At 41.7% G+C, this 23,801-nt stretch overlaps 1 protein-coding gene across 1 annotated transcript in view; it reads left to right on the top strand.

Annotated features, from left to right (window-relative positions):
• Positions 1–23,801, top strand: part of itga3b (integrin, alpha 3b) — a 167,225-nt gene that overhangs the window by 120,039 nt on the left and 23,385 nt on the right. The window contains exons 11-19 of the mRNA XM_041173596.1: positions 2,625–2,692; positions 11,868–12,007; positions 14,038–14,181; positions 15,223–15,332; positions 17,181–17,358; positions 17,979–18,056; positions 20,352–20,431; positions 21,384–21,461; positions 23,243–23,345. Coding sequence (XP_041029530.1) covers positions 2,625–2,692; positions 11,868–12,007; positions 14,038–14,181; positions 15,223–15,332; positions 17,181–17,358; positions 17,979–18,056; positions 20,352–20,431; positions 21,384–21,461; positions 23,243–23,345 — 979 coding nt within the window. The remainder of the gene's footprint in view (positions 1–2,624; positions 2,693–11,867; positions 12,008–14,037; positions 14,182–15,222; positions 15,333–17,180; positions 17,359–17,978; positions 18,057–20,351; positions 20,432–21,383; positions 21,462–23,242; positions 23,346–23,801) is intronic.

The following is a 23,801-nucleotide window of genomic DNA, read 5'->3' as shown; positions in this document are numbered from 1 at the left end:
TACAGTTGAAAAGATAGAGAAAATATCTCACTAAAATATTTAAGTTCTGCAGCAACTAAATAACCTGTACAGAAGGGATGATCATTTCCTCTCTATTTGCCAGTGCTGTGACTCCCAAGGGCGACGATTTTGGTCGAGCTCAGTCCTAGTTCCCTGTCTACACCACCAAACTCAATAATCAGTGATATTACATGAGAAAATTCATTCTCAGTTGCATAGAGCCAGCTAATCTTATACTCCATTGAGGAGTGACAAGCTTTTTTATTACTTTATATTTTTTTCTCTGTTGCCACAGAGGTAATATGTGGATTATGTAGTTAATTGTATATAAATTGTGTTTAATTATGAGCAGGTGGAGGGCATTGATTTGGGTTTTTACTTGAGCACACAAAAGGAGACACTTGCTGACACTGATTGTGATGTTTCAATCTGTGAATAAATCTCAGACTGAGTGAAGATTGACTCCAGTATCATCCTTCACCAACTGGATTTCTAAAGTATAATAGATACCAGTTATCAATTGAGAATGGAGTTGGGGGCGTGTGAAAAGACTAAAAATTAATAGAGAATAACAAACAAAGAGATCCAGAGCAAGACTAGAAGAAGGCTGTGTATTTAATTAATCACACTGCTTGGGGTACAAGTGTTGCTCCAACCCTGTGTTGCATTGTGTAGCTGCAGTATTACTGAATTCCTGCAGAAGGCATTACTAAACATATAAGCAGCACTGTTTCCATCACTGCCATAGTTGCATTAGAGTCCCATCCTCCTCTCTTAAGGTTTTAATTGTACGAAACTTGAGTTTCTGCCCACTTGAGTGATGTAAATAGGCAATGGATAGCATGGAATTAGTAAATATGATATTGTGTTGGTCATGGGTGTATTTTTCTCAATGTTTCCTGCTACATATTATCTGTCATCTTGCTCCTTGGCCTAGTGCTCAAGTCTGTCCTCAAATTTCTCCGAGCTTGGCCTCCTCTTGCAATGACTCCAGACTTTAACTTGCTCTCCCTCTTCATCAGTGGGCTCTTGGGTCTTCTCAAAGCTCCCCTTGTCCAGAGAGCCCCTCCACCAGTTCTCTGGCTCAACTGCTGGCTCAGGCAAGCCACACTACTTTCCTGTCTTCATTATCGCTTCAAACTTCACTGTTCTGGCTACCCTCCGGGACAACTTCCTTCTCCTATTTTTGTTTTCTTCCTCCCTGACCCTGAGCCCTGTCAGGTGCAAAGGGAGACCTTGTTCTTGGAAAAGATTTACAAGAATGATACCAGAAATACATGGGTACACATATCAGGGAAAGATTGACAGGCTGGGTCTTTTTCTCTTGAACAAAGAAGGCCAGGGGTGACCTGTCAATGATGACAGGTTTTGATAGAGTGGATACAGAGAGATGTTTCCTCTTGTGAGGAAGAGCATAACGAGAGGCCATCAATATTAGATAGTCTTCAAGAAATCCGATTGGGAATTTAGAAAAAAAGTCTTTACCCAAAGAATGTTAGGAATGTGGAACTCGCTATCACAGTGAGTGGATGAAGTGAATAGTATATTCATAGATTAATTTAAGGGAAAGCTGACAAACACTAGAGAGAAAGGAATAGGTGGTACAATGGGAGATTTAGATGAGGAAAGATGGGAGGAATCTCGAGTGGAGCATAAACACCAGCAAGGACTGCTGTATATTGTTTGTAAGAGAGGATGTAGAGAGCGAGAGAGAGGGAGGGGAACCCTGTTACAGGATTATTGAGGTAAGGGAGATCTGCTGGAGTCAGAGTGAGCTCAACAGACAGGAAAAGGAGACACTTTACCCGGGGAATATAGTTGCAAGGATTTTGGACCATAACATCAGTGGACCACCAGCTTCCAATAAAATATTATGCTGTCCAAGTGAATACAAATGGTTTTGAGAAGGGATGGAAGACATCTGTCTCTCCCTCATCCTGGCATTCATGTAAAATCCTGCTCTACAGTTTAAGAGTACCTGATCACACCACTAATCAGACTGTGTGTTGTCCAAGGAGACGTATCTCTGTGAGCAACTTTACAGAAAATGAACTACTATACTGTAATAACACATCCGTTATATTCCCAATACCGTTTATTTTTCATGCTAATGTTTAATGATAACTTAAATGTAGGAGCATAGAGAATCATGATGAAGAAGTCAATAATGGTCCATGCTATTCGGAAAGCCATTAGATTGTGTGCCATCCATAACTTCCTTACGGAGTTCTTCTTTCCCTTTGTTCAGAAGTCCTAGGACAAGGCTGTATTTCCATCTCGAGACAACAAAGGTTAGGACCCAAAAAATGGAACTAAAGTATATGTTAACCTGGGAGGGAGAGAGGAGAGGCTGGGCATGTTTTTAATGCCAAGTGTTTAAGATTTATGCAATCCAAAGATTGATCTGTTTTGGAGTCAACAAATATATTAACTTCTTGCAACAATGTAAGCGGTTATATTAGGAATGAAATGAGTGCCTTCTGGGCAAAAGCTTTTCCTTTTTGACCAGATATCTTCAAAATGCAGGCTAAATAGCTACAATCATGTAAAGCTTTGAATTACAGTTCCATTTTAAAGTGAGTGAAATATTTCTGTAAAAATATTGCCTGTGTTCTTTCATTTAGTATCACAGTGAAGGTTTGCTTCTCGTACATCGTGAGTACTGGGAATAAAAAGTACAATCGCAACATTAGTAAGTATCACCAGTTCCTGAGCTGCTGTTTACAAGGCAGTACATATAAACTTGTAGGATGATGGCTTTGCTAGAGAAATGCATTTTGGTCTTCAATCTAGATCATTTTTATGGTCTTAAGCATCTGAAAGTTGAAACTGTTTTGTCTTATGTTTGTGGTCCAGATGGGGTTCCTTAGCGTTTGACTGTTTCTTTAAGAAAGTTGTAGTTTGTAAGATCATTATTTATTTACAGTTCTATGCACATCTCAGTAACTCTACACAAGGTTGTACTTTTCCTTCCCTCCAGATCTCTATTACATGGTTATGTAAGCTTGCATCATAGTTACATCAGTAGTTTACATGAGTATCAGGTGCTTCTGATGTTAACCCTTTACTCTACATCTTTCCCTGCCCCCACAAACCCCCAAGTCTTTTTATCCCAACGCTATATATCTTCCAGTGAAATATAAGCTGGTTGAGGGAGGTGGGACAGGTAGAGCTGGATGGAGGACCAGTGAGAGGTGGAGGCAAAGAAGAGATTGCCAAAGATGTCATCCACCTAGCTTATATTTCACCTCATTTCTATTTTTCCATAGTTCTGATGAAGAATCATATGGACTCAACGTTAACTATATTCCTCTCCACAGATGCTGTCAGACCTGCTGAGTTTTTCCAGCTATTTTTGTTTTTGTTTCAGATTCCTAGCATCCGCAGTATTTTGCTTTTAACTATACATCTTCCTACATCTTCCCCACTTCCCCCTCACCCATCCCCAACTCCAAAGTCTCAGGCTTCACGGGATTAGTCTCTGAGGTGCCTTGACCAATCTACCTGATCTCATTCTGAGATCGAGGACTATCTGCACACTCTCTTCATTCGATACGAATGTCCTTCTCCTGGATGGCTGTAGAGCATTGTCTTGTTCCTGGTTCCTTGTCTCCATCGAGATCTGAATAAAAAGCCCAAGTTTCTATTGGCTTCCTTTCCAAGGATATCAAGGCTTTTCAGTTCCTCCTTATATTTCCATGGTCATTTTTGATTCTATAAGGTCTTGGCTGTGGAGCTCTTTGTATTATTTTACCTTCTTTCTGTCGGTCTCATATCCATACTCTCTCCCTCGGCTGTAACAATTTTAACTCTCCTGCTCTGTGTCTGAAGTTGAAGTTTCGAGTTTGATTGTGTCTTTGTTGCTCCTCCAACTTTTTAACTGTCTCATGATCATCTGAGGTAACATTAGGTTGTAGTTTTTGTTGTAGAACTGGAAGTTACATTCACAACCACCTTCCCATCAGCAATTCTGATGGTGAGAACCCGTTATGTAGCAATGAGGTTCTGCATTTGAGAAGGGCTAAGTTAATATTTTCATTCTTCTTCATCAATTCCTTGGCTGTTCAAATTCCTCGTTTTGTTTCTCCATTCAGTTGAGGATATCTAGGTGAGCTAGTCACATGCATGAAATCGTATTCCTGCACCAGGTTGTGGAATAATTTGTTAGCAAACTGAGGATCATTCACTGACACTACAATGTCTGGGAGGCTATGTGTCACGAAAAATTTCTTCAGTGATTGAATGACTGCACAGCATCACAATAGGGGCAATCTGTTTACTTCAATCTATCTGGAATATTAATCAATGACAATGATAAATACTTTGGATTTATTTGAGTTTAAAGGCATTCTTCGGTGTTCCCATGCCCTCGATGGAAAAGTGGACGGTGCCTGTGGTTCGTGCTGCTGTTGGCTATTCACTGAATGTGTTAGACAATTCAAGATTAGTTTTTCTATAGAATGACTACTGCCTGGCCACCAGACTGTCTGCTGGGCTCGTGCTCAGAGTTTTGCTATCCCCAAGTGACCTTGATGTATTTTTTTGCAGAATTTCGAATCAACGTATTTTAGGGATAACTAGACTGTCATTTAAAAACTAAGCAATCATCAGTGATTGTGAGGTGCATTCTCTGTCTAAAGCACTGGCTTAGTGCTGGGTTGTTTTGGAGTATAATCTGGCCATCCTCTCTGGCATTACTCTTATTTGGATGCATTCATCATCTTGCTGCTGTGCATGTTTAATCTCTTGTTGTCTCTTCTCAGTAGCTGGTTTGGTAATGAGTGAAATATGTGCTTCCATTTCCTCAATGAAATGCAAATCTTTTAGTTTGACTCCTTCCACTGGTATTCTTGACAGTGCATTTGCTGTTGTCTGGTATTTCCCTTGAACATACTTGGTCACTGTATCATACCTCATACGGCTTGTGGTTGGTTTCAATTTCAACCCTTAACCCCATCACATTATCAGAGAACTTCTCACGTGCCCATATGGCTGCCATGCTTCTTTCTCAAGTTTCATACCTTTTATCAGTGCCTGTGAGCGATCTTGAGGCATAATAAACATGTATTCTTTTTCTGCCCCTTGAACTTGAAACAAAACTGCACCCAAACCTGTAAACAATACATCTGCTGCCACTATTCTTGGCAATTATGGATTTTAGTGCACTAGAATTTCTGGTGAAATTAGAAGGTTATTAATCTTCTCAAAAACATTTTGCTGATCCACATTCCAGCACCACTGTTGACCTTGTCTCAACTGTTAATTAACTTCTGCCAGATTTGGTAGGAACATGCCTACTTGGTTGACCATCCCATAGAATCTTTGCAACTCTGTGATGTTCCTCTGCTGTGAGAACTCTAACCACCTTGGTATTCTGTAAGTCGCCCGTTATTCTTGAAGCTTGCACCATGTGTCCTAGGAATTTAATCATTGGTTTTGCAAATTCACATTTCTCATTCAATGTCAGACCTTCCTGTAGAATTTTGAGGACTGCTGTCACTCGGTCATATTTTTTCCTTGAGGGACCATGTGTGAGTATATGGCATATTTCTCCTTCTGTTTCATTAGCACCCCTAAGGAGGTTATTTCTTTCTTCTGTGGCTCTTCTACTTGTGCTTGGTCTGGCCTTGTTATTTTCTCTTTTTGCTTGTGGGCTGCTTGTTTTTTAGATTGGCAGACAACTTCACAGAATCACAGAATTGTTATGGTGTAGCAGGAGGCCATTCAGCCCATTGTGTCTGCACCGGATCTCCAAATGAGCATCATGAATTAGTGCCATTCTCCTGGTTTTTTTCCCCATACCCCTGCACATTGTTTCTATTTAAATAATCATCTAATGCCCTCTTGAATATCTTGATTGAACTTGCCTCCACCACACTTCCAGGCAGTACATTCCAGACCCGAATCACTTGCTGTGTGAAAAAGTTTTTTCTCGCATCACGTTTGATCCTTGTGCAAATCACATTAAATCTGTGTCCTCTCATTTCCAATCCTTTTACGAGCAGGAACAGTTTCTCCCTATCTAGCCCCCTTCATGATTTTGAACACTTCTACCAAATCTCCTCTTGGTCTTCTCTTTCCAAGGAGAACAGTCCCAACCTTCCCAATCTATCTTCATAACTGAAGTTTCTTATCCCTGGAACCATTCTTGTAAACCTCATCTACACACTCTCCTGTGCGTTCACATCCTTCCTATAGCGTGGCACCCTGAAGTGTACACAATAATCCAGCTGAGGTCTAATCAGTGTCTTATATAAGCTCAGCATAATCTCCCTGCTCTTGTACTCTATGCCTGTATTAATAAAGCCTAGGAAACTGTTTACTTTATTAACTGCTCTCTCTCCACCTGTCCTGCCACCTTCAATGATCTATACACATGTGCACCCAGGTTCCTCTGCTCCTGCACACCCTTAAGAATTGTACACCTTACTTTATATTGTCTCTCCATGTTGTTCCTACCAAAATGAATCAGCTCACACTTCTCTATACTGAACTTCATCTGTCACCTATCTGCCCACTCCACCAACTTGTCTATTCCCTTTTGAAGTTCTATGCTGTCCTCCTCACAGTTTACAATGCTTCCAAGTTTCGTATCATCCACAAACTTTGAAATTGTACCCTGCACACCAAGATCTAGATCATTAATATGTATCAGGAAAAGCAAGGGTCCCAATGCCGACCTGGGGAACTCCACTACAAACTTTCTTCCACCCTGAAAAATATCCATTGACCATTACACTCCATTTCCCATTACTCAACTAATTTTGTATCCATATTGCTACTGTCCCTTTTATTCCATGAGCCATAACTTTTCTCTCAAGTCTGTTGTATGGCACTGTATCGAATGCATTTTGAAAGTCCATGTACACCACATCAACAGCATTAACCTCATCAACCCTCTCTGTTACCTCTTCAAAAAGTTCCAGCAAGTTAGATAAACACAATTTCCCTTTTAGAAATCCATGCTGGCTCCTCTTAATCAACTCCACATTTTTCCATGTGACTACTAATTGTCTCTAGAAGTTTCCCCACCACAGAAGTTAAACTGATCGATCTGTAATTGCTGGGCTTATCTTTACAACCTTATTGGAACAAGGGCGTAATGTTTGAAATTCTCCAGTCCCCTGGCACCTCCCTTGAGTCTCGGGAAGACTGAAAGATTATGGCCAGTGCCCCTGCAATTTCCACATTTATTTCCTTCAATATCCTTGGATGCATCCCATCCGGTCCTGGTGCCCTGTCAACCTTAAGCAATGACAGTTTATCCTTCTAGTGAAAGAATTTCCTCCTCTATTATCATGGCATCAGTAGCATCTCCTTCCTTGGTAAAGACAGATGTAAAATATTCACTTGAAGCCTCAGCCATGCCTCCTGTCTCCATTGGCAAGTCCCCTTTTTGGTCTCTAATCAGCCCTACTCTTCCTTTCATCACCCTCTTACTATTTACGTGCCAATAGAAGACTTTGGGATTTCCCTTTATGTTAGCTGCCAGTCTTTTCTCATAAATCCCTCTTTGCTTCTCTTATTTGCTTCTTCACCTCCCCTCTGAACCTTCTGTATTCCACTTGGTTCTCAGTTGTATTTTCTACCTGACACCTTTTATAAGCACATTTTTTCTTTTTTATCTTAATTTCTATTTCTTCTTTCATTCCCTATTCCTACTGTTTCGTACTTAAATCAGACTAGCTACTTCTTTAAAGATAATACACTTTTCTAATTTACAGATATTTAAAGGCACTCCCTAATAGCAGTTTCTCACCAACCAACCAATGTCACTCCTCATTCTGTTTCAAACCCAACATTCTAGATCTAGAGCTAAAGCAGCTGTCTCTCCTGTGCGTTCATCAAACAGGCTCACTTTCTGCCTCTCTTCTGGATAAATGTAGGCCCTGAGCCCTGCGCTCTCTTCATAACCTCACTGTCTCCTGTGCGTTCTTCAACCAGGTTCGCTCTCTGCCTCTCTTCTGGGTAAAGCGACTTTAAAATGTCCTAATTTTCCACAATCATGGCGCTCGGCTCCCCCTGCTGGCATTCCTTCCACTTGTACAGGGTTTTCCTGCGACACTACAAGTGTTTCAAGATGGCAGTTGGCATGCTTTTCCCTGATTTTACAGGCTTCTGCTTTAATATGCTTTCTCTTTTCTGTCCAGTGTTTTGAATGGCCTCGCTCATTTGTTTCCAAGGGACTTTCTCCATGAAAAATTGCTCTATTTTGCTTTCTGAACTCTGCCTATCACGCACTTTGTACTGCCTTAGTGAGAGTTAGATCTTCTCTCAAGAGGTCTGAAAGAGTTTCATACAGGACCCAAACTACTATGTGGCCATCTCTCAGGATCTAGTAGTAGCAGCTTTCTGTTAGCCTATGCTATCACCTGGTTTTTGTTTCTGCTATTTAAATTTTGCTCGTTTGATGAGTATTTTTTCGAACACTGAAATTCGCAGCCTGGAGTACTTCATCATAAGAGCTTGAAGCCTCATCAACCCCCGTCTTACCATTACTTCATTGGGCAATAGCTCCAACTGCATAAAATACTGGCCTGATCCTTTTGTTCCTTTTTGTGAAAACCTGAAGCTGTTCAATATCTGGAAATCTCTTTCTTCAGTTGTCCGAATACTGAGACTGTTGTGAGCCTTCACTGCTTCTGAATGGTTCTGAGAGTAGCAATGTAGGCTCCATGCTAGCCCTAAGCTCTGGGTCTGCTGCTGCTTCAGTAGTTTGACTTGTAGATTCTGGTCTGTGCTCACTGCTGTCCGGATCCCACGTCTGGCCTCAGCTTGCACCTGCTACACCCTCAAAGCTCCAAGTTTACAGATAAGTCTTCAATCAAATTTCTTATTATTGTTCCAAGGATCTATAGGTCTGTCAGATCTGCAGTCTTTTCTTGGCTTTTCTCTGGGTCTTTTATTCACTGTACGCTGCCGCCATGTTTTGTCTTGTTTTTGAGGTTGAGCTGGGGTTTTTTAGGGTTTGACTGTTTCCCTAAGACTAGTTCATAAAATCATTTTTTTTAACAGCTCAATTTAAATCTAACTCTACTTGAGGCTGGACTTTTCCTTCCCTCCAGGTCTCTGTTACTTGGCTATGTAACCTTGCAGCATAGTTACATCAGTATCAGGCGCATCTGAATAACATTTACTCTACAGAAGCTATGATCAAGATCTAGAACTGTTCAAAATTAATAACAATCAAAATATTGACTTAATCTTTCTAGTTACCTGTTATGTCTTGTGGTCCCCAGAAGTTTGAAGTAACTGCACCTTTAGATAAAGATACAGGAGCTTCTGATTGAGTGTATTTTATAGATCTCACCATGTACTGTGGAGAGATACACTGGCCCAAATCTTCCAACATGGGGAGAGGTCTCCAACTCAACTTACATCGCTGAAGCGCATTCCTGACCCTGAGGAAATCCCAATGTGCGCCCATTAGCGGTACTCACGTAGGAAGTTTAGAGATCCGACTGTTGGTTTTACCCTGCCCAGGTTCCTCCTTGGTTCCAATGACAGTGAGATCAGATTGCCAGAACCAGAGAGACTTGGGCTGTTTGCACTATACTTACCCTGGTTTTTACATGGATTTACTTGGTATAAAACCAGTAAAATGCCAAGTAAATCAGCTGGAGTGTCAAAGCACTCCACCTGCAACAGTGTTCACACACCCATCCTGGACAATGTTCACTCCCCCACTATCCCCTCCAGCCTACTCGACAGTGTTCACCCACCCACCCCCAACCAAAATGGACAGTGTTCATCCCCTCTCACACCCCCTCTCTGGACTCATCTTCTGGGATCCCTGGCTTCTGTTCGGCTGATTTTGGAAGAGTCAGCATTGACAGGGAGTGACGGAGGTGGAGCGAGGAGTGGGTGCATGAGCTTTTTCATGGGTGGGATGGGGATGAGGGAGAGAGGAGAACAAGGGCGAAGGGGTGAAGTAAGGGGGAGAACAGTGTCGGTGGGGGAGGATAGAGGGAGGAGAACATTGTCAAGGGCGAGGGAAGGGGAGAACATTGTCAGAGAGGTGAGGGAAGGGTGAGAACACTGTTGGGGGAGGTGAGGGAGGGGGAGAAGGCTGTTAGGGGTGAGGGAGGGAGGAGAAGGCTGTCGGGGATGAGGGAGGGGGGGAGAAGGCTGTCGGGGGTGAGGGAGGGGGGGAGAAGGCTGTCGGGGGTGAGGGAGGGGGGGAGAAGGCTGTCGGGGGTGAGGGAGGGGGGGAGAAGGCTGTCGGGGGTGAGGGAGGGGGGAGAAGGCTGTCGGGCGTGAGGGAGGGGGGGAGAAGGCTGTCGGGGGTGAGGGAGGGGGGGAGAAGGCTGTCGGGGATGAGGGAGGGGGGGAGAAGGCTGTCGGGGGTGAGGGAGGGGGGGAGAAGGCTGTCGGGGGTGAGGGAGGGGGGAGAAGGCTGTCGGGGGTGAGGGAGGGGGGGAGAAGGCTGTCGGGGGTGAGGGAGGGGGGGAGAAGGCTGTCGGGGGTGAGGGAGGGGGGGAGAAGGCTGTCGGGGATGAGGGAGGGGGGGAGAAGGCTGTCGGGGGTGAGGGAGGGGGGGAGAAGGCTGTCGGGGGTGAGGGAGGGGGGAGAAGGCTGTCGGGGGTGAGGGAGGGGGGGAGAAGGCTGTCGGGGGTGAGGGAGGGGGGGAGAAGGCTGTCGGGGGTGAGGGAGGGGGGGAGAAGGCTGTCGGGGGTGAGGGAGGGGGGGAGAAGGCTGTCGGGGGTGAGGGGGGGGGAGAAGGCTGTCGGGGGTGAGGGAGGGGGGAGAAGGCTGTTGGGGGGTTGAAAGGAGAGTTTCCACTCTCAGTGGATTGAGGCTGTGCGGTTTGAAGTTGTTAGTTCCATTTAAACAATGTAATTCAATGAATTGAAGACAAATCTTAATGGGTGTGTCTTCAGTTCATGTCAAGAAAGAGGAATGTGACTGTGCTGGAATTATGCCTAAAAATTGACCATTGACTCTGTGCGTCCCTCTATATCTGCTGGAGCCAGTAAGGGAAGGTGCAGACTCAAGCGTAAAATGCTAAATGGGCAGACTAAATTACAGCCAGAGTCGGACACTCCCTCTCCCACACTGACCAGAAGATCTGGGCCATTGTTGCTCGTCCCCTGACTGTAGTGCAGTAATGAGTGATGTGGGGCGTTCTAGAAATATATGTGCAGCCAACAACATAACATCACCATTAATCTGAACTAGCCAAGTATTCATTCTGCATATTGTTTCACAAATTCAAGATAAATCCCTTAAATAATTCAGTTCCCTTTAAGCAGGAGTAAAAATGCACCGAAAAATATCTGGTTGCCAGTTAAGGTTTGTATTGAAGTAGTTTGCCAAAATATGTTTGTGTCCCAAGTCACAGGGTCTGATGCGAATAAGCAGTGTCTGCTTCAGTAACTTCTCCACAAGGTACACTGCAGTCTGTTCTAGCAGATGTTCACCATGTGGCAATTAGAATGGTCATTTACTATCATTGTGAGTACCTCCATTTGCCATTAGAGTTTCAGTTTGTTGACGATGGCCAGGATTTTCTGGCCCCGTTGTGGCGGGACCCACCACAGGAAATTCGACAGCCCAGCCAAAAGACTGTTCTCTTTCTGCGGGACTGAACGATCCTGATGGTGGGTGGGGACGGAAATCCCACCCCATGTATAAGCAGCTTGCTATTTAGTACCTTGGTGATGTGTTTGTTCAAAGCCTTTCTCTGTGACTTTGTCTTGTCTTAGCACTCTCCCTTTTCATTTTTTTCTTCCTCATTGACATCTGCTAATTATTTTTTTGACTCAGCCTTAAGTTGTTTGAAACGCTTTGCTGCATGAGAGGCGTTGTACAGAGATGCCAGTTGTTATTTTAGGTCATTAAATTGATCTCTTTTTCTTCCTGCACAGCTCTTGAGTACACATTGGAGGTCGAAAAAGAGAGGCGCACTTCTCCACGTGTTAAATTTGTTAAGACAAACAGTGACACTTATTCTGGGTTTTATTCAATGCCGAGAGGAAAATGCCAGACTGTCCACCTGGGATTGATGGTAAGGTGAACCTCCCTTGAAGTCATTTTAATAACTTCTTCATATACTCTTTTCACTGAATATCAAGTGTCTAGCTCTGATAGGCTCAGAATGGCATTTGTTACAATACAGACTCCAAGTTAACCTTTCCTAAGAAAACCAACTCCCAATTGAAATTCATTCAATTCAAAATTCATCCAAACTGAAAATCAGAGAGGGGTTTTGATTCAAAAAAATTGTATGTTGCTTTGATTTTTACTTCTCTTTATAAAACAGTCATTTCCATTCTTGTCACAGTCCTTAGTGTGTTTTATAGCATAAAAGGTATTGTGTGTGTGTGTGAAAATGCTCCTGCTTTTCCCTGGGACTGCATTTGCTGCTCTTTTAGTAAATACAATTGCATTAAGTGCTGTAAACTACATAGGCACAATTCCCAACTCTGCTTAGAAATGGCTACTTCTAAATGTCTGGCTTAATTGATAAATTGCTTAACCTTTTCCTCTAAAATAATACCAGGATCCTGACAACAACAAGAATTTGCATTTACATAGCACCTTCCACAAAGTCAGCATGTCCCAAAATGTTTACAGCCAACTAAGCACTTTTAAAGTATAGTTGCTGCTGTAGTGAAATATTCCAAGGCACTTAACAGAAATCAGAAAAGGTGACCAAAATCTTAGTCAAGCTATAAAGAAGAAGAGAAACATGGAGAGGCAAAGAGGTTTGAGGAGGAAACTCCAGAGCATTGGTTGTCGGCCAGTAGTAGAAGTGGGAATTGCTCAGGAGATCCTGTCCTAACCCTGCCCAGATCCTAGGCACTGCCAAAAGTCCAGATTCTCCTCCCGCCCTGTCAATGTATCAGCAACTACGTTGTCAAGGTCCAGTAACAATTATCTTGTTGACTGGCAATTACATTAAGACAATTACGTTGTTAAAACAGGTGATTGGCATTGGCTCACCCACAAATGGGCACAGCTTTAACACTCCGGGGGGAAAGACACTGGGAGTCTGTCACTCTGTTCACCTGGCTGAAGAATAAACCTACATGAGCTAAAAGGCAGCTTCAGACTCATTCTTCCCTTGTATACAATTATTGGAGTTAACAGCGATCCACTCCACCCCCCTCACTTTTTGGATATTGGTTTCTCTTGGTAATCTAATACCCTGGATGAATTGCATTAATTATCCACTTAAGGGCCTTAATGGCAGCAGGACAGGAAGGCCGTCCGCGGACTTTCCTTCCATGAACTTAATTGGGGGTGGAGAGGGGAAGGAGGTGGGGTCCCCACCATCCTGTTTGATTGAATGTTGCCCTGCCACCAAATTCGCCATGGGGGAAGGCACAAGATTCTGCCCCTTGTCTGCTGTTTCCCTATCTTGCAATCCACCTCTCATTGTTCTCTGACTGTGGGACCCCTTTCCCTATGTTTTCTTGCTGGGATCCCTTTCCCAGTTCTCAGGCCATTTCAGTTCAGCCAAAATCTGATCCTCCCTGTGTCTTGGTGAGTTAGTAAGCATTTTTTTTTTTACAAAGAAATGTCATTTACATTGTACCCTTGTCTTCTGCACTGCCTTTATTGTTCATCCTTAACTTTTCCTCTAGCCTATCCATCAGAGTCTAATTAGTTGCAATTTTTTTTCTTCCCTTTGTCCTACTGTCTTGTCTCTATTCTATTTGTTACTATATCCTCATCCTATTTCATCTGTTGTCTTATTGCATTTTACTGAAAAATTTCTACACGTGGATAAAGTAATTTTGATTGTAGATGTCTTTATCCTCTAGCCATTAATGTATTTGTACATGATTATGTACTTAAAAAATCTTAGCATCTGCAAGAACTTCCTGCCAACAAAATTCCGGCTAATTTTTCTCCTCAGTTTGCTGAGACCAATTCCAATGTTCTTTATTTCAATTCTTCTAAGCCTGGACAACTCAGCACAGACCATATTAAAATGCTTAACTGAGCAACAGGAGTCTTAATGTAATATCAGTCTCCTTAACAATGATGAAGCCTGATATTACTTTGCAATATCTTCTGTGTTTTTTACAGGACAATGTGGAGGATAAACTTCAACCCATTTCTATCCATCTGAGTTACGTTATTATTAATAAAAGTGAGTCTGGTCAAAGAATGGTCGATATGAATGATTATCCCATTTTGAATGTACTCCAACAGCATGCTGACACACAAGAGGTAAGATGGGGACATATGGTCACTGGTTCAGTGATTTCTAAAGGGCAATAAGCAGAAAGGAGGAGGAGAAGGAATGTGCAGGACAATACATTGTAAGCTTGAGAGAACAAAGGGGAAGTTGGGGCCTGGAAGTGTTCAAAGAATCAATTATCAAATGACTGGCATTTTTCATGTATTTTGATTGGGAGTGCAAGAGAAGCACGAAGTAATATTTTTCAATTGTAAAAGAAACTGACAACGATTGTGGTCATATTATATAGCCAATGTTAGTAGTGCCACATTGATTAAAAGGATATTGTCAAAAATCTACATTTATCCAGGAATTACTAAGCCACACAGATCAGAAATCTCCTGTTTAATCATTGCTGTGTCCATAGTTACATAATCTCACAGCAGTGGTGATGCCAGAGTTAAAAAGGAAAAAAAAATCAGCATAAGAACTTAAGAAATAGGAACAGGAGTAGACCATTCAGCCCCTTGAATCTCCTCTGCCATTCAATAAAATCATGGCTGATCATCTTGTGTTTTGAATTCCACAGTCTCATTTACCTCTGATAACCTTAGATTCTTGTTAGTCAAGGGAATCAATTTACCTCTGCCTTAAAAATATTCAATGACCCCAACTCCACTGGCTTGAGTTAGAGAGTTCTGCAGTCACACAACCCTCAGAGAAAAAATTTCTCCTCACCTCTGTCCTAAAAGGGTGACCCCTAATTTTAAAACCAAATCCCCTACTTCTGGGCTCACTCACAAGAGGAAATATCCTTCCATGTCCACCTTGTCAAGGCCGTTCAGTATACTTCATTCAAATCACCCCTCACTCTTCTAAACTCCAGTGGAAACAAGCCCAGTCTGGTTCTCTTATGAGGAAATGCTGATTTTGGATAGCCCCAAGTCACCAGAGAGCTTCTTCCAAATACAATGGGAGAATCTATAAACATATATATTGGCTTGAATACCTAAATGAAGTGTTTCAAACAGAATCCATTTTGTACTTCTTGATTAATTTTCTATCTTTGTATATAAAAATATTTTTTGCAGGTACACATTCAGAAGGAATGTGGCAATGATCGGATCTGCAAAAGCAATCTCCAAATGAAATATGGGTTTGCCAGATTAGGGATCAATGACATGCTTCACCCCATCAGAAGGTAAGGGGAAGAAAAGGAAATGGGCGGTTTGTATTAGTTTCTTTTCAAAAGTTTGATCACTTTGGCATGAAAGGGTCCAGTCAAAACTTTGTCTTTTACATTTCTCAATCTCAAATACTTATTTTTGTCTTTAAAGCCCTCCATGCCTGACCTCACTGCCCCAGCTCCATATCCCAAAAAGATCTCTGCACTGCTTCAATTCTGGCCTATTGTGCATCCCCAATTTTAATTGTGCCACCATTGGCAGCCATGACTTCAGCTGCCTGGGCCCCAATCTCTGGAATTCCTTCTTGGAAAACTCTTTGCCTCACAAATTCTTTGTCCTTTTTAAGACACTCCATATAACCTGGCTCTTTGACTAAGTTTTTGGTCACCTGTCCAGATATCTCCTTGAGTGGTTTGGATGTTAAAATTAGTTTGATAATGTTCCTAGGAAGTGCCTTTGGGCATTTTCTATGTTAAATGAGCTATATAAATGCAAATTGTTTTTTAACAGAATAAGTGATAAAGTGTTAGAAAACATAGATGGAGATATACTTGCTGTAAGCTTTTATGGGCATGTATTATTAGCTGGTCCCTACTGTGGTCCAGTGCACCTCAATACCAAGTAGGATATTCAGTCCCTGTGTCTGCTTTGCCATTTTATTAGATCATGCTGATCTGGACCTCAACTCCATCTTCCCAGCTTTGCCTTATGTCCCAGATAGCAAGATTCACCCATCTTTCCCCTTACCTCACCAGTCCACCACAACTACATGTCACACGAGAGTCCAGGCAGCCAGTTGATCTTGACTGGATAGTTAGGAAAGAGAAAGGAAAGATAACTTAAATTATGGGAGCATGGGTTGCTGTGTTGGCTCAAGTGATTACATGCTGCATTAATTGGTAGTTTTGAAATCCTGGGAAAAGAACAAGTTATAATAAGAGTTTGATGACTGAGTTATGCTTTCAACAGCATGAGGTTGCCGGAAGTGGAAAGAACTTGGAGAATGATGTATTTGGTGCTTAGGATAAATAGGGAGCAAAGTTCAAAGAGCCCCTAACCTTAGTGAGGTATCAGCATTATGGGCTTTATAAGAAAGGCCCCAATGAAAAGAGTGTAGGGTTGGAGCATGGGAGCCAGCAAGGGATTGTCTGCAGAACAATCCTGAATACAAGTGAGGTCGGGGAAGTATAGAAGTATAAAAAGCAGTTACAATACTACAACTTCCCAGATCCTGGGAAAGGTAAAGTTAGAAATTCCAGCCTCCAGTTTTCAAACTTCCTCAAGCAAAATACTGTAGAAAAAGCAGGAAATACTCAACAGGCCAGGCAATATCCATAGAAAATCAGAAGTTGACATTTTGAATCTAAGACACTTCCACAGTCCTTTTTCTGGGTTACCTTATTTGAACATTAGTTTCCTCTCAATGAATTGTTTTCCCCACAATATGGCAGTGGATTTGTTGCTTTTCAGGACAGGAATGGGGAGAGGAGGACCAGGAGGCAAGGAACACATCTTAGTAGCAGCTCAAGGCATGGCACTTTCTTCAGCTCAACTGCTTTAACATCTCACGTGAAAGATACATAATATGAAGTAGCAGCTAAAAAAAAATCTGAGAGAGAAAGAATAGAAATTACGCCGCTTAACAAAATGCTAATGTTATTGGGAGAGAACTTGAGAAGGAGGCAGTTCTCTCTCAAGTTCTGTCGAAGGGTCATGAGGACTCGAAACGTCAACTCTTTTCTTCTCCGCCGATGCTGCCAGACCTGCTGAGTTTTTCCAGGTAATTCTGTTTTTGTTTTGTTCTTTCCATGTGGCTGTTGCTTGCTTTAAGCTGATCCTTTTTCTTGTTGCTTTAATACCAGAATAAATGACAAGCAAATCTTGGAGTACAACCCACAATTCAACTCATACGCCCCTAAGCTTGTATTGCAAGTGAATGTAACAAATTTCCCAACAACATCCACTAATGGCGAGGATGCACACCAGGCCAGGCTGAACATTACTCTGCCTGAAACGTTGACATATGCCGGTCTTCGTGCAGTAAGTAGACAAATACTTGATGTTTTATAATTATTGGAGATCGGAGATGATTATGTAAGTTTCAGTGCTACTTTGCTTCAGAAGCATATTTGACATGAGTGGTTTTGAGTTAAAAGATAAAGCATAAAAACATAAAATATTTCCCACACTGGCATCTAAATTTATTGTCGCTGGTAAGTTAGACCAGACATCACTGTGTGATGGTAGATTTAAATAGTGAGTAATTTGTAAATGCACTACTAGTGTGCTGCCGACCACAGGAAGGTACCATGTTTGATTTTCTGATCTACGCTGAGTTAGCTGACCTCAGCCATACTACCCGGGGGCACTGTAAATAACTTCAATGTGATACAGATTAGAGCAGTGAAATGTTGGACAGGTCCTCTCTCCTGATCACTGTCTAAAATTTGCAACTTTTCAGTTGCAGTCACTGGATAATGTGCAACAATAGCACTGGGCTTAATGCTGGCATTGATGTTCTCCACTGTCGAGTGCTCATTAATGAAGACCATTTCAACAGAGATGCCCATTTATACGGAAGTATACTTCTGCATAAGGGGCTCTCATTTCTGGGAGTAGGGGGAAGAAAATGTGAACTTACTTTTGTATCTTTTATTTAGGAATTAGTAAAGTGCAATCCTGTGGACCGTTACGTCGTGATCTGTGAATTGGGAAATCCTTTCAAAAAGAATCAGATGGTAGGTGATTCACCATGTCCCTTTAATGATGGTCTAGCAGTTCTAAAGGAGCACAGTTATACTCAGTAATTAAACAAATACATATCGAGTGTAGTAATCATATTGTATTCCTCTATATTGACTGTATTATCTGCACTATACTCCTGTATATTGGAATATATTAACTCAGTGGTAAACAATCTCTTCCATCAAATGAGCCCTACTGAGTTGCATTGACAAAGCTCACTGTTCAATGTTTTCTCTCTCCAGTAAATAATTTGAATCTATGAAAGGTATAACTGGTAATGAGTCCGAATTTTACCCTCTGACACCTTGAGTCCTGAAGAGGAAATTATTTTCTGAAAAATCGTTGTACCTTTTCTAATTTTCTCACTTATTTCATGTCCCTTTTCATTCCTCCTTTTCTGCTTCTTTCTTCATTTGCTTAGCAACAGGCTGAGGCTTTACTACAGTCCATACAAAAATAATTGATTAGCCTGTGCTTTTAACTTGATGAACCTGGTTGGCAGATACCAACATTCCTGGACACACATTCTGTGGATCTTATTCCTTCCGCTTGGCAAGGGTTGGATGCAATGTTCTACCAGCCGCTTCTAATGTAAGCGACAGCAATTGTTGCGACTAGTTTTCATTGCTAACTATGCAATTGTACTGAATCTTTTCTGAGTGACTGGCTACACATCTGCTTCAGGATGTGCCCTGTGTCACACATCTTGCTTGTATCCACTTTCAGTGCCGTTGTCCCCTTGCTAGGATCATTGTCCTCTTCCCTCGTTCCAGACTTCATGCACTTAGAGGAATGACGCCCTATATGGTTGATGATGCCCTCACTTAGTTTAGCTCATCAGCTGAGGTGAGGTACCAGGGTTTGCCTGCTGGTGTGCATTATTAACTGCTTAGAGGCAGAAGTGAGAGCTGAGGACATAGTGGAAAACCAATGAGCCTTCCCCACATTCAGATCCAAAATGTGCAGCTGGCAATGACTCCGGCACTAGAATTACTATGATAGAAGTCCTCCATAAACCCCAATCTATGAATTTACTGAATATTTTAATACTGCATTATATCATAAGGGAGCAATTAACTAATTAATTTCCTTTAAAACTTCCACTAGAATTACACATCCTTCTGTAAAACTTTGCTAGAATATTACACACACACACACACACACACTATTGATCAATAATGTGCTCAAATAGATAATAATATGAGACAATAGGAGTCTAATGAGAAAAATTGAAGACATTTATGAGACATCGAGAATGTGCGGATAGCTGAAGTGTTGGATGGGTAAGGCAGGTCAAAATAGAAACAAGAATGACTGATTAATCAAGCACACTACAAAGACCCAAGAACCTGGAGAAGAAGTAGGGTGTGACACCAAGGGTACAGACCACCCCTGCCACCTAGTGTTTTGACAGAGGGTTCCCACCCCAATTGCACAACGCAATCTGGGCTGACTTGTTTCATATACATGTGCAGTGATCATTCCTTACCACTAGATGGTGAAAGTACAATTTATAAGTACAATCACCTTAACCCATGGCAGCATGATTTACAATATTAAGTGGATCATGATATTTAAATTCCATGGTACAAAATAGTTTTTGTTAAGTTACTGTTAATATTGCAAAAGTGAACCCGGTATTTTAATCTGCTGTGCCTCACAATCAAACTGGTTAACATCTGCACTAAAGTAATGCAAACATGAATTTGCCAATCTGCTCACAGGCAGTATAAATACAATGTACAGAGGAAATTGAACCCTTTGGAAATACTAAAGGGAGCCTGGTACCATATGGGTGCTTGAGTTCGTTTTCCTCTTGCCTGTGGTGAAGACCACCATGTTATTCTGTTGCCCCTCTACAATACGCCCTTCATCACCCTTCCCCCAGCCAATGGCACAACTCCAATAGTTGACAATCTGTAAGAATAGAGGTCAAAACTATCTGCCTCACTGAATTGCTTTTACTGAATTATTTTTTTCCCAAGTCAGGAAAGTCTCATTAACTAAAATTGCATTTCGATTCTCTTCATTTGTTTGCATTTTTAAATTCATTGGATTGAAAATTGAAATCCATGCGCTGGGTCTCATTAGAATGTGAATGTCTGCTCTTTAGTGAATCAAAGCTGGAGGATGAAGAGCAGAGATTGCCCCTGTAAATTCACAAGCCTCCCAGTTGTAATGTGATCTCAAAATTGTATTTGAAGCAAAAAGATAAAATGTGTCAAATGACTTGGTAACAAACAGAAATATCAGAAAAGGCTAATGGATGGCACATCTTTCTTTTGTAGGCTATGTTCAATATAATTCTTGAAATAAGTGGAATAACTCTTAATACGAGAGAGATTGATGTGGCGCTCCAACTTTTAACGTAAGCACAAAACTTTTTCCTTCCTTTGTAAAACTGTCCATTCACAGTTTGAGTTTGTGAATGAAACATAAGGTCCTTCAGAATTAATCCTTTTCTGCTTCCTTATTTTCTTAATAAAATATTTCTTAATAAAATAAGCATTGGGAGGACCAAACCGCCATGCAACAGACACCAGGATTTACTGCAGCCCCTCGCAGCAGGCACCATGGGAGGTGGGGCCCAATTATTCATGAGAGAGGCCCCGTGTCAGTCTCCCAGAGACTGGGGAACCTGAAAAAGTCGGGGGGGGCGGAAAGGGCTGGCGCAGAATTCCCGGATGTCAGTGAGGTTCATTAATGAGCCAATTGACCTCCATTATCGCTGAGGCCACCGCAATTTAGTGGGAATTTAATGAGAGCCACACGGCTTTCTCTGCCGGTTCTGCCTGCAGCCTCCCTGTAGGGTGGGGGGAGAAGGGAGTGGTGGTGTTGATGCAAACAGAAGCAGACTATTTACATTGGTTGGGTCATGGGTAGTCATTAAAGTAAACTTTCAAAATCATCACCAAAAGAGCGAAATGAGAAACCAGGAGAATCACCTGAAGCAGGAAGGTGTTGAGATATGAGATTTTGCCGGAAAAATAACCCATGATATTGGAACATGTGGGGAGAGGACATAGATTTTAAAAGGCAAAAACAAAATGTCGTCTCGCTGTACGTTTCACGATGCCGCACACTTGGTAGTAAATTGGTGACTGTAGCACTGATATATCCTGACTGCTCTGATGTTGTATGAAAATAATCTGCTGGGTTTCCCCCACAGTTCACTGTGTTTAATTGGTGTCACCATATGTATAATCACTGGCAAAAATACATGTCTTACTGCACTGTGGCAAAAGATGTTTGTTGCATCAAATTAAGAATGGTACTTTTGTAAAATGTTACCTAAACATTACTCTATTACCTACCGACAGGGAAAGTGTGCAAAGTGATTTGAAATCCGTTTTGGCATCAGTATCTGTGGAAATTCAACTGCAAGTTAACCTTATTGGGTAAGTATATAATCGGTATATTGAATAATCAGTATAGTGTGGGTGTACCTACACCACAGGACTGCAGCAGTTCAAGAAGACAGCTCACCACAATCTTCTTGAGTACAATTAAGGATGGGCAATAAATGCTGGCCTAGCCAGCGAGGCCCACATCCCGTGAGTGAATAAAACAAGTCTAAGGTTACTTGAATGCTGTGAATGTGACTTAAGTAATACCTTTTAACAAGATGCTGCTTTTATTTCAAAATTTGCAGTAAACACATCCTTTTACCAGTATCAGGAATTTAGTAAATAATGTAACAAACTAGAGGTTATTGCTGTGCTATACTGCATGTGGATGAGATGGCCTAGCTGTTGGGAATTCTGTTTCCCAACACTGGGAGTAATTCATTTCCATAAAAGCAGATTCTCGTAACAGCATTAAGGTAAGTATGTGCATCCACTGGCTGAAGTTAAGATAGTTATTGCTTATCATGCTTATCATGTGGCAGAACACCTTTTAGTGCAAAACATTTCCATTTTTCATTATTTTGTATTCCTGCCACAGCCCGCGATTCATGTATATGAATGTTTTACTGCCTTGCTCATTGCAAACCAGCGGTCATGGTCCAGAACAAGCCCTCCCCTGTGCTTACACATACATTATAACCCATTCTGACACAATAGCCCTAGCTTTAACCTTGCCTGCACAATGGGAATAGGACATGCGGGTCATTCAAATAGTGGTAGAGTACTTGCCTGGAGGTCTTGTGGTGTAGTAGGTAGCATCCCTCCATGGGCTAGAAACCATGAGTTGAGTCCCCACTCTGGGATTTGAAGGTGCAAAATTTTGCAACCTTCAAAATCCTTCCAGTACCCCTATGGCAGACAGTAAGAGTGGGAGGGTCTCCCATTTAGCCAGAACCTTGAGGTAGCTGCAGCACCATAACCTCCTCACGTTAAAAGACTCTATGCACAGATTCTTGCCACGGGATGTACTCCATGGAAAGCGTCATCCTTGTTTTGAGGGACTACCTAAGTGAGTACTTACAGATCCATCCCAGATGCATTTCACCCTCTTCCATTTAACCTTACGGAAGGCAGGTGGGGGCATTCTAAATATATTAAAATTGTGATCAATTAGCACAACTCTTTCTGAGAGTTAAAATCCGGGCTAATGAATTGTTTATAACTCATTCAACTAATAATCCAAACGTTGTTCTAGAAGCCAAAGAGAGCACACGTTGTTAACTTAAATTGAGTATGTCTGTTTAAGCTCCAATTGGCCAGTTATTTCATCAAGTAAAAAATTATGTGTAAAGCCACTCTTTTCACTAACAAGCTGCTGTTCATGACGAATATTCTGCAATTGCCTTTGCGCCACAAATATTTTGAGATGTGCAATGTTTGTTATTTGTCAGTGTGTTCAAGGCTTATTCATGCACTGAACCCCTTCTCCTGCCTGTTTATTGAAGATGCGCAACACTTTGTGTGTTCAACAGTGTAATCCCCTCTACTGGAGATGAGAAGTACTGCATTTGCGATCTGTTTGTACATCGTGGCTGAGTCTAAGACCACGGGTTTGTAAAGGACTGATTGCAGTTGTTGACTGCTACAACATAGCTTTAATAATTTTGTTCCTTCATTCATCACGGCATTTTATTGGCAGTTATTTGTAGTTTAATCACTTCTGCTTTAGTTCACAAAGCACTGCTCTTGGTTGTACCCAGTGTAACTTCATGCACCAATGCGACACTATGGTGTCCCAATAAAACTCCCATTTTTTTCATAATTCTTATTAGGGAAAAGAAAATACAGCAAACATACTTCAGTGGTACTGTCATGGGTGAAAGTGGAATGCAGAGTGTTGAAGATGTAGGAAGCCCTGTGGACTTCACCTTTGAGGTGAGTGTAGTATAAGGGTTTGGCACATTGAGGGTAAGTGTGGAACTGAGTACAGTACTTCCGACACAGTGATGTAAGAAGACACATAGTTACAAGTAGTTAATAAAGACTGACAGAAGACCATGAGGACTTCTTTTACAGACACTTTCTGTAAACAACACCATCCCAACATGGTGCCCTCAACCTCACAAAAATGCTGAAAGATTAAGAGAAAGAAAACTGTTATGATATGGCAGATGGTATTTGCCAAGCTGACCAAATCCACAAGGGAAAATTGGCCACACTATCATAACGGTTTTGCAATTTATATTTATTACGAGAATGTGCACTGAAATCAGAAGTCATGAGTCCACACACACTTTTAGAGTGTAAAAAAATTAAATTAAAACATTTATTAACCAAAAAAAAGAATAAAACACATACACAAGATTACAGATACAATTACTTAATAATATA

The sequence above is a fragment of the Carcharodon carcharias genome, chromosome 23 (assembly GCF_017639515.1).
Source record: "Carcharodon carcharias isolate sCarCar2 chromosome 23, sCarCar2.pri, whole genome shotgun sequence".
NCBI lineage: Eukaryota > Metazoa > Chordata > Chondrichthyes > Lamniformes > Lamnidae > Carcharodon > Carcharodon carcharias.
This window is presented reverse-complemented; position numbering and strand designations above follow the sequence as displayed.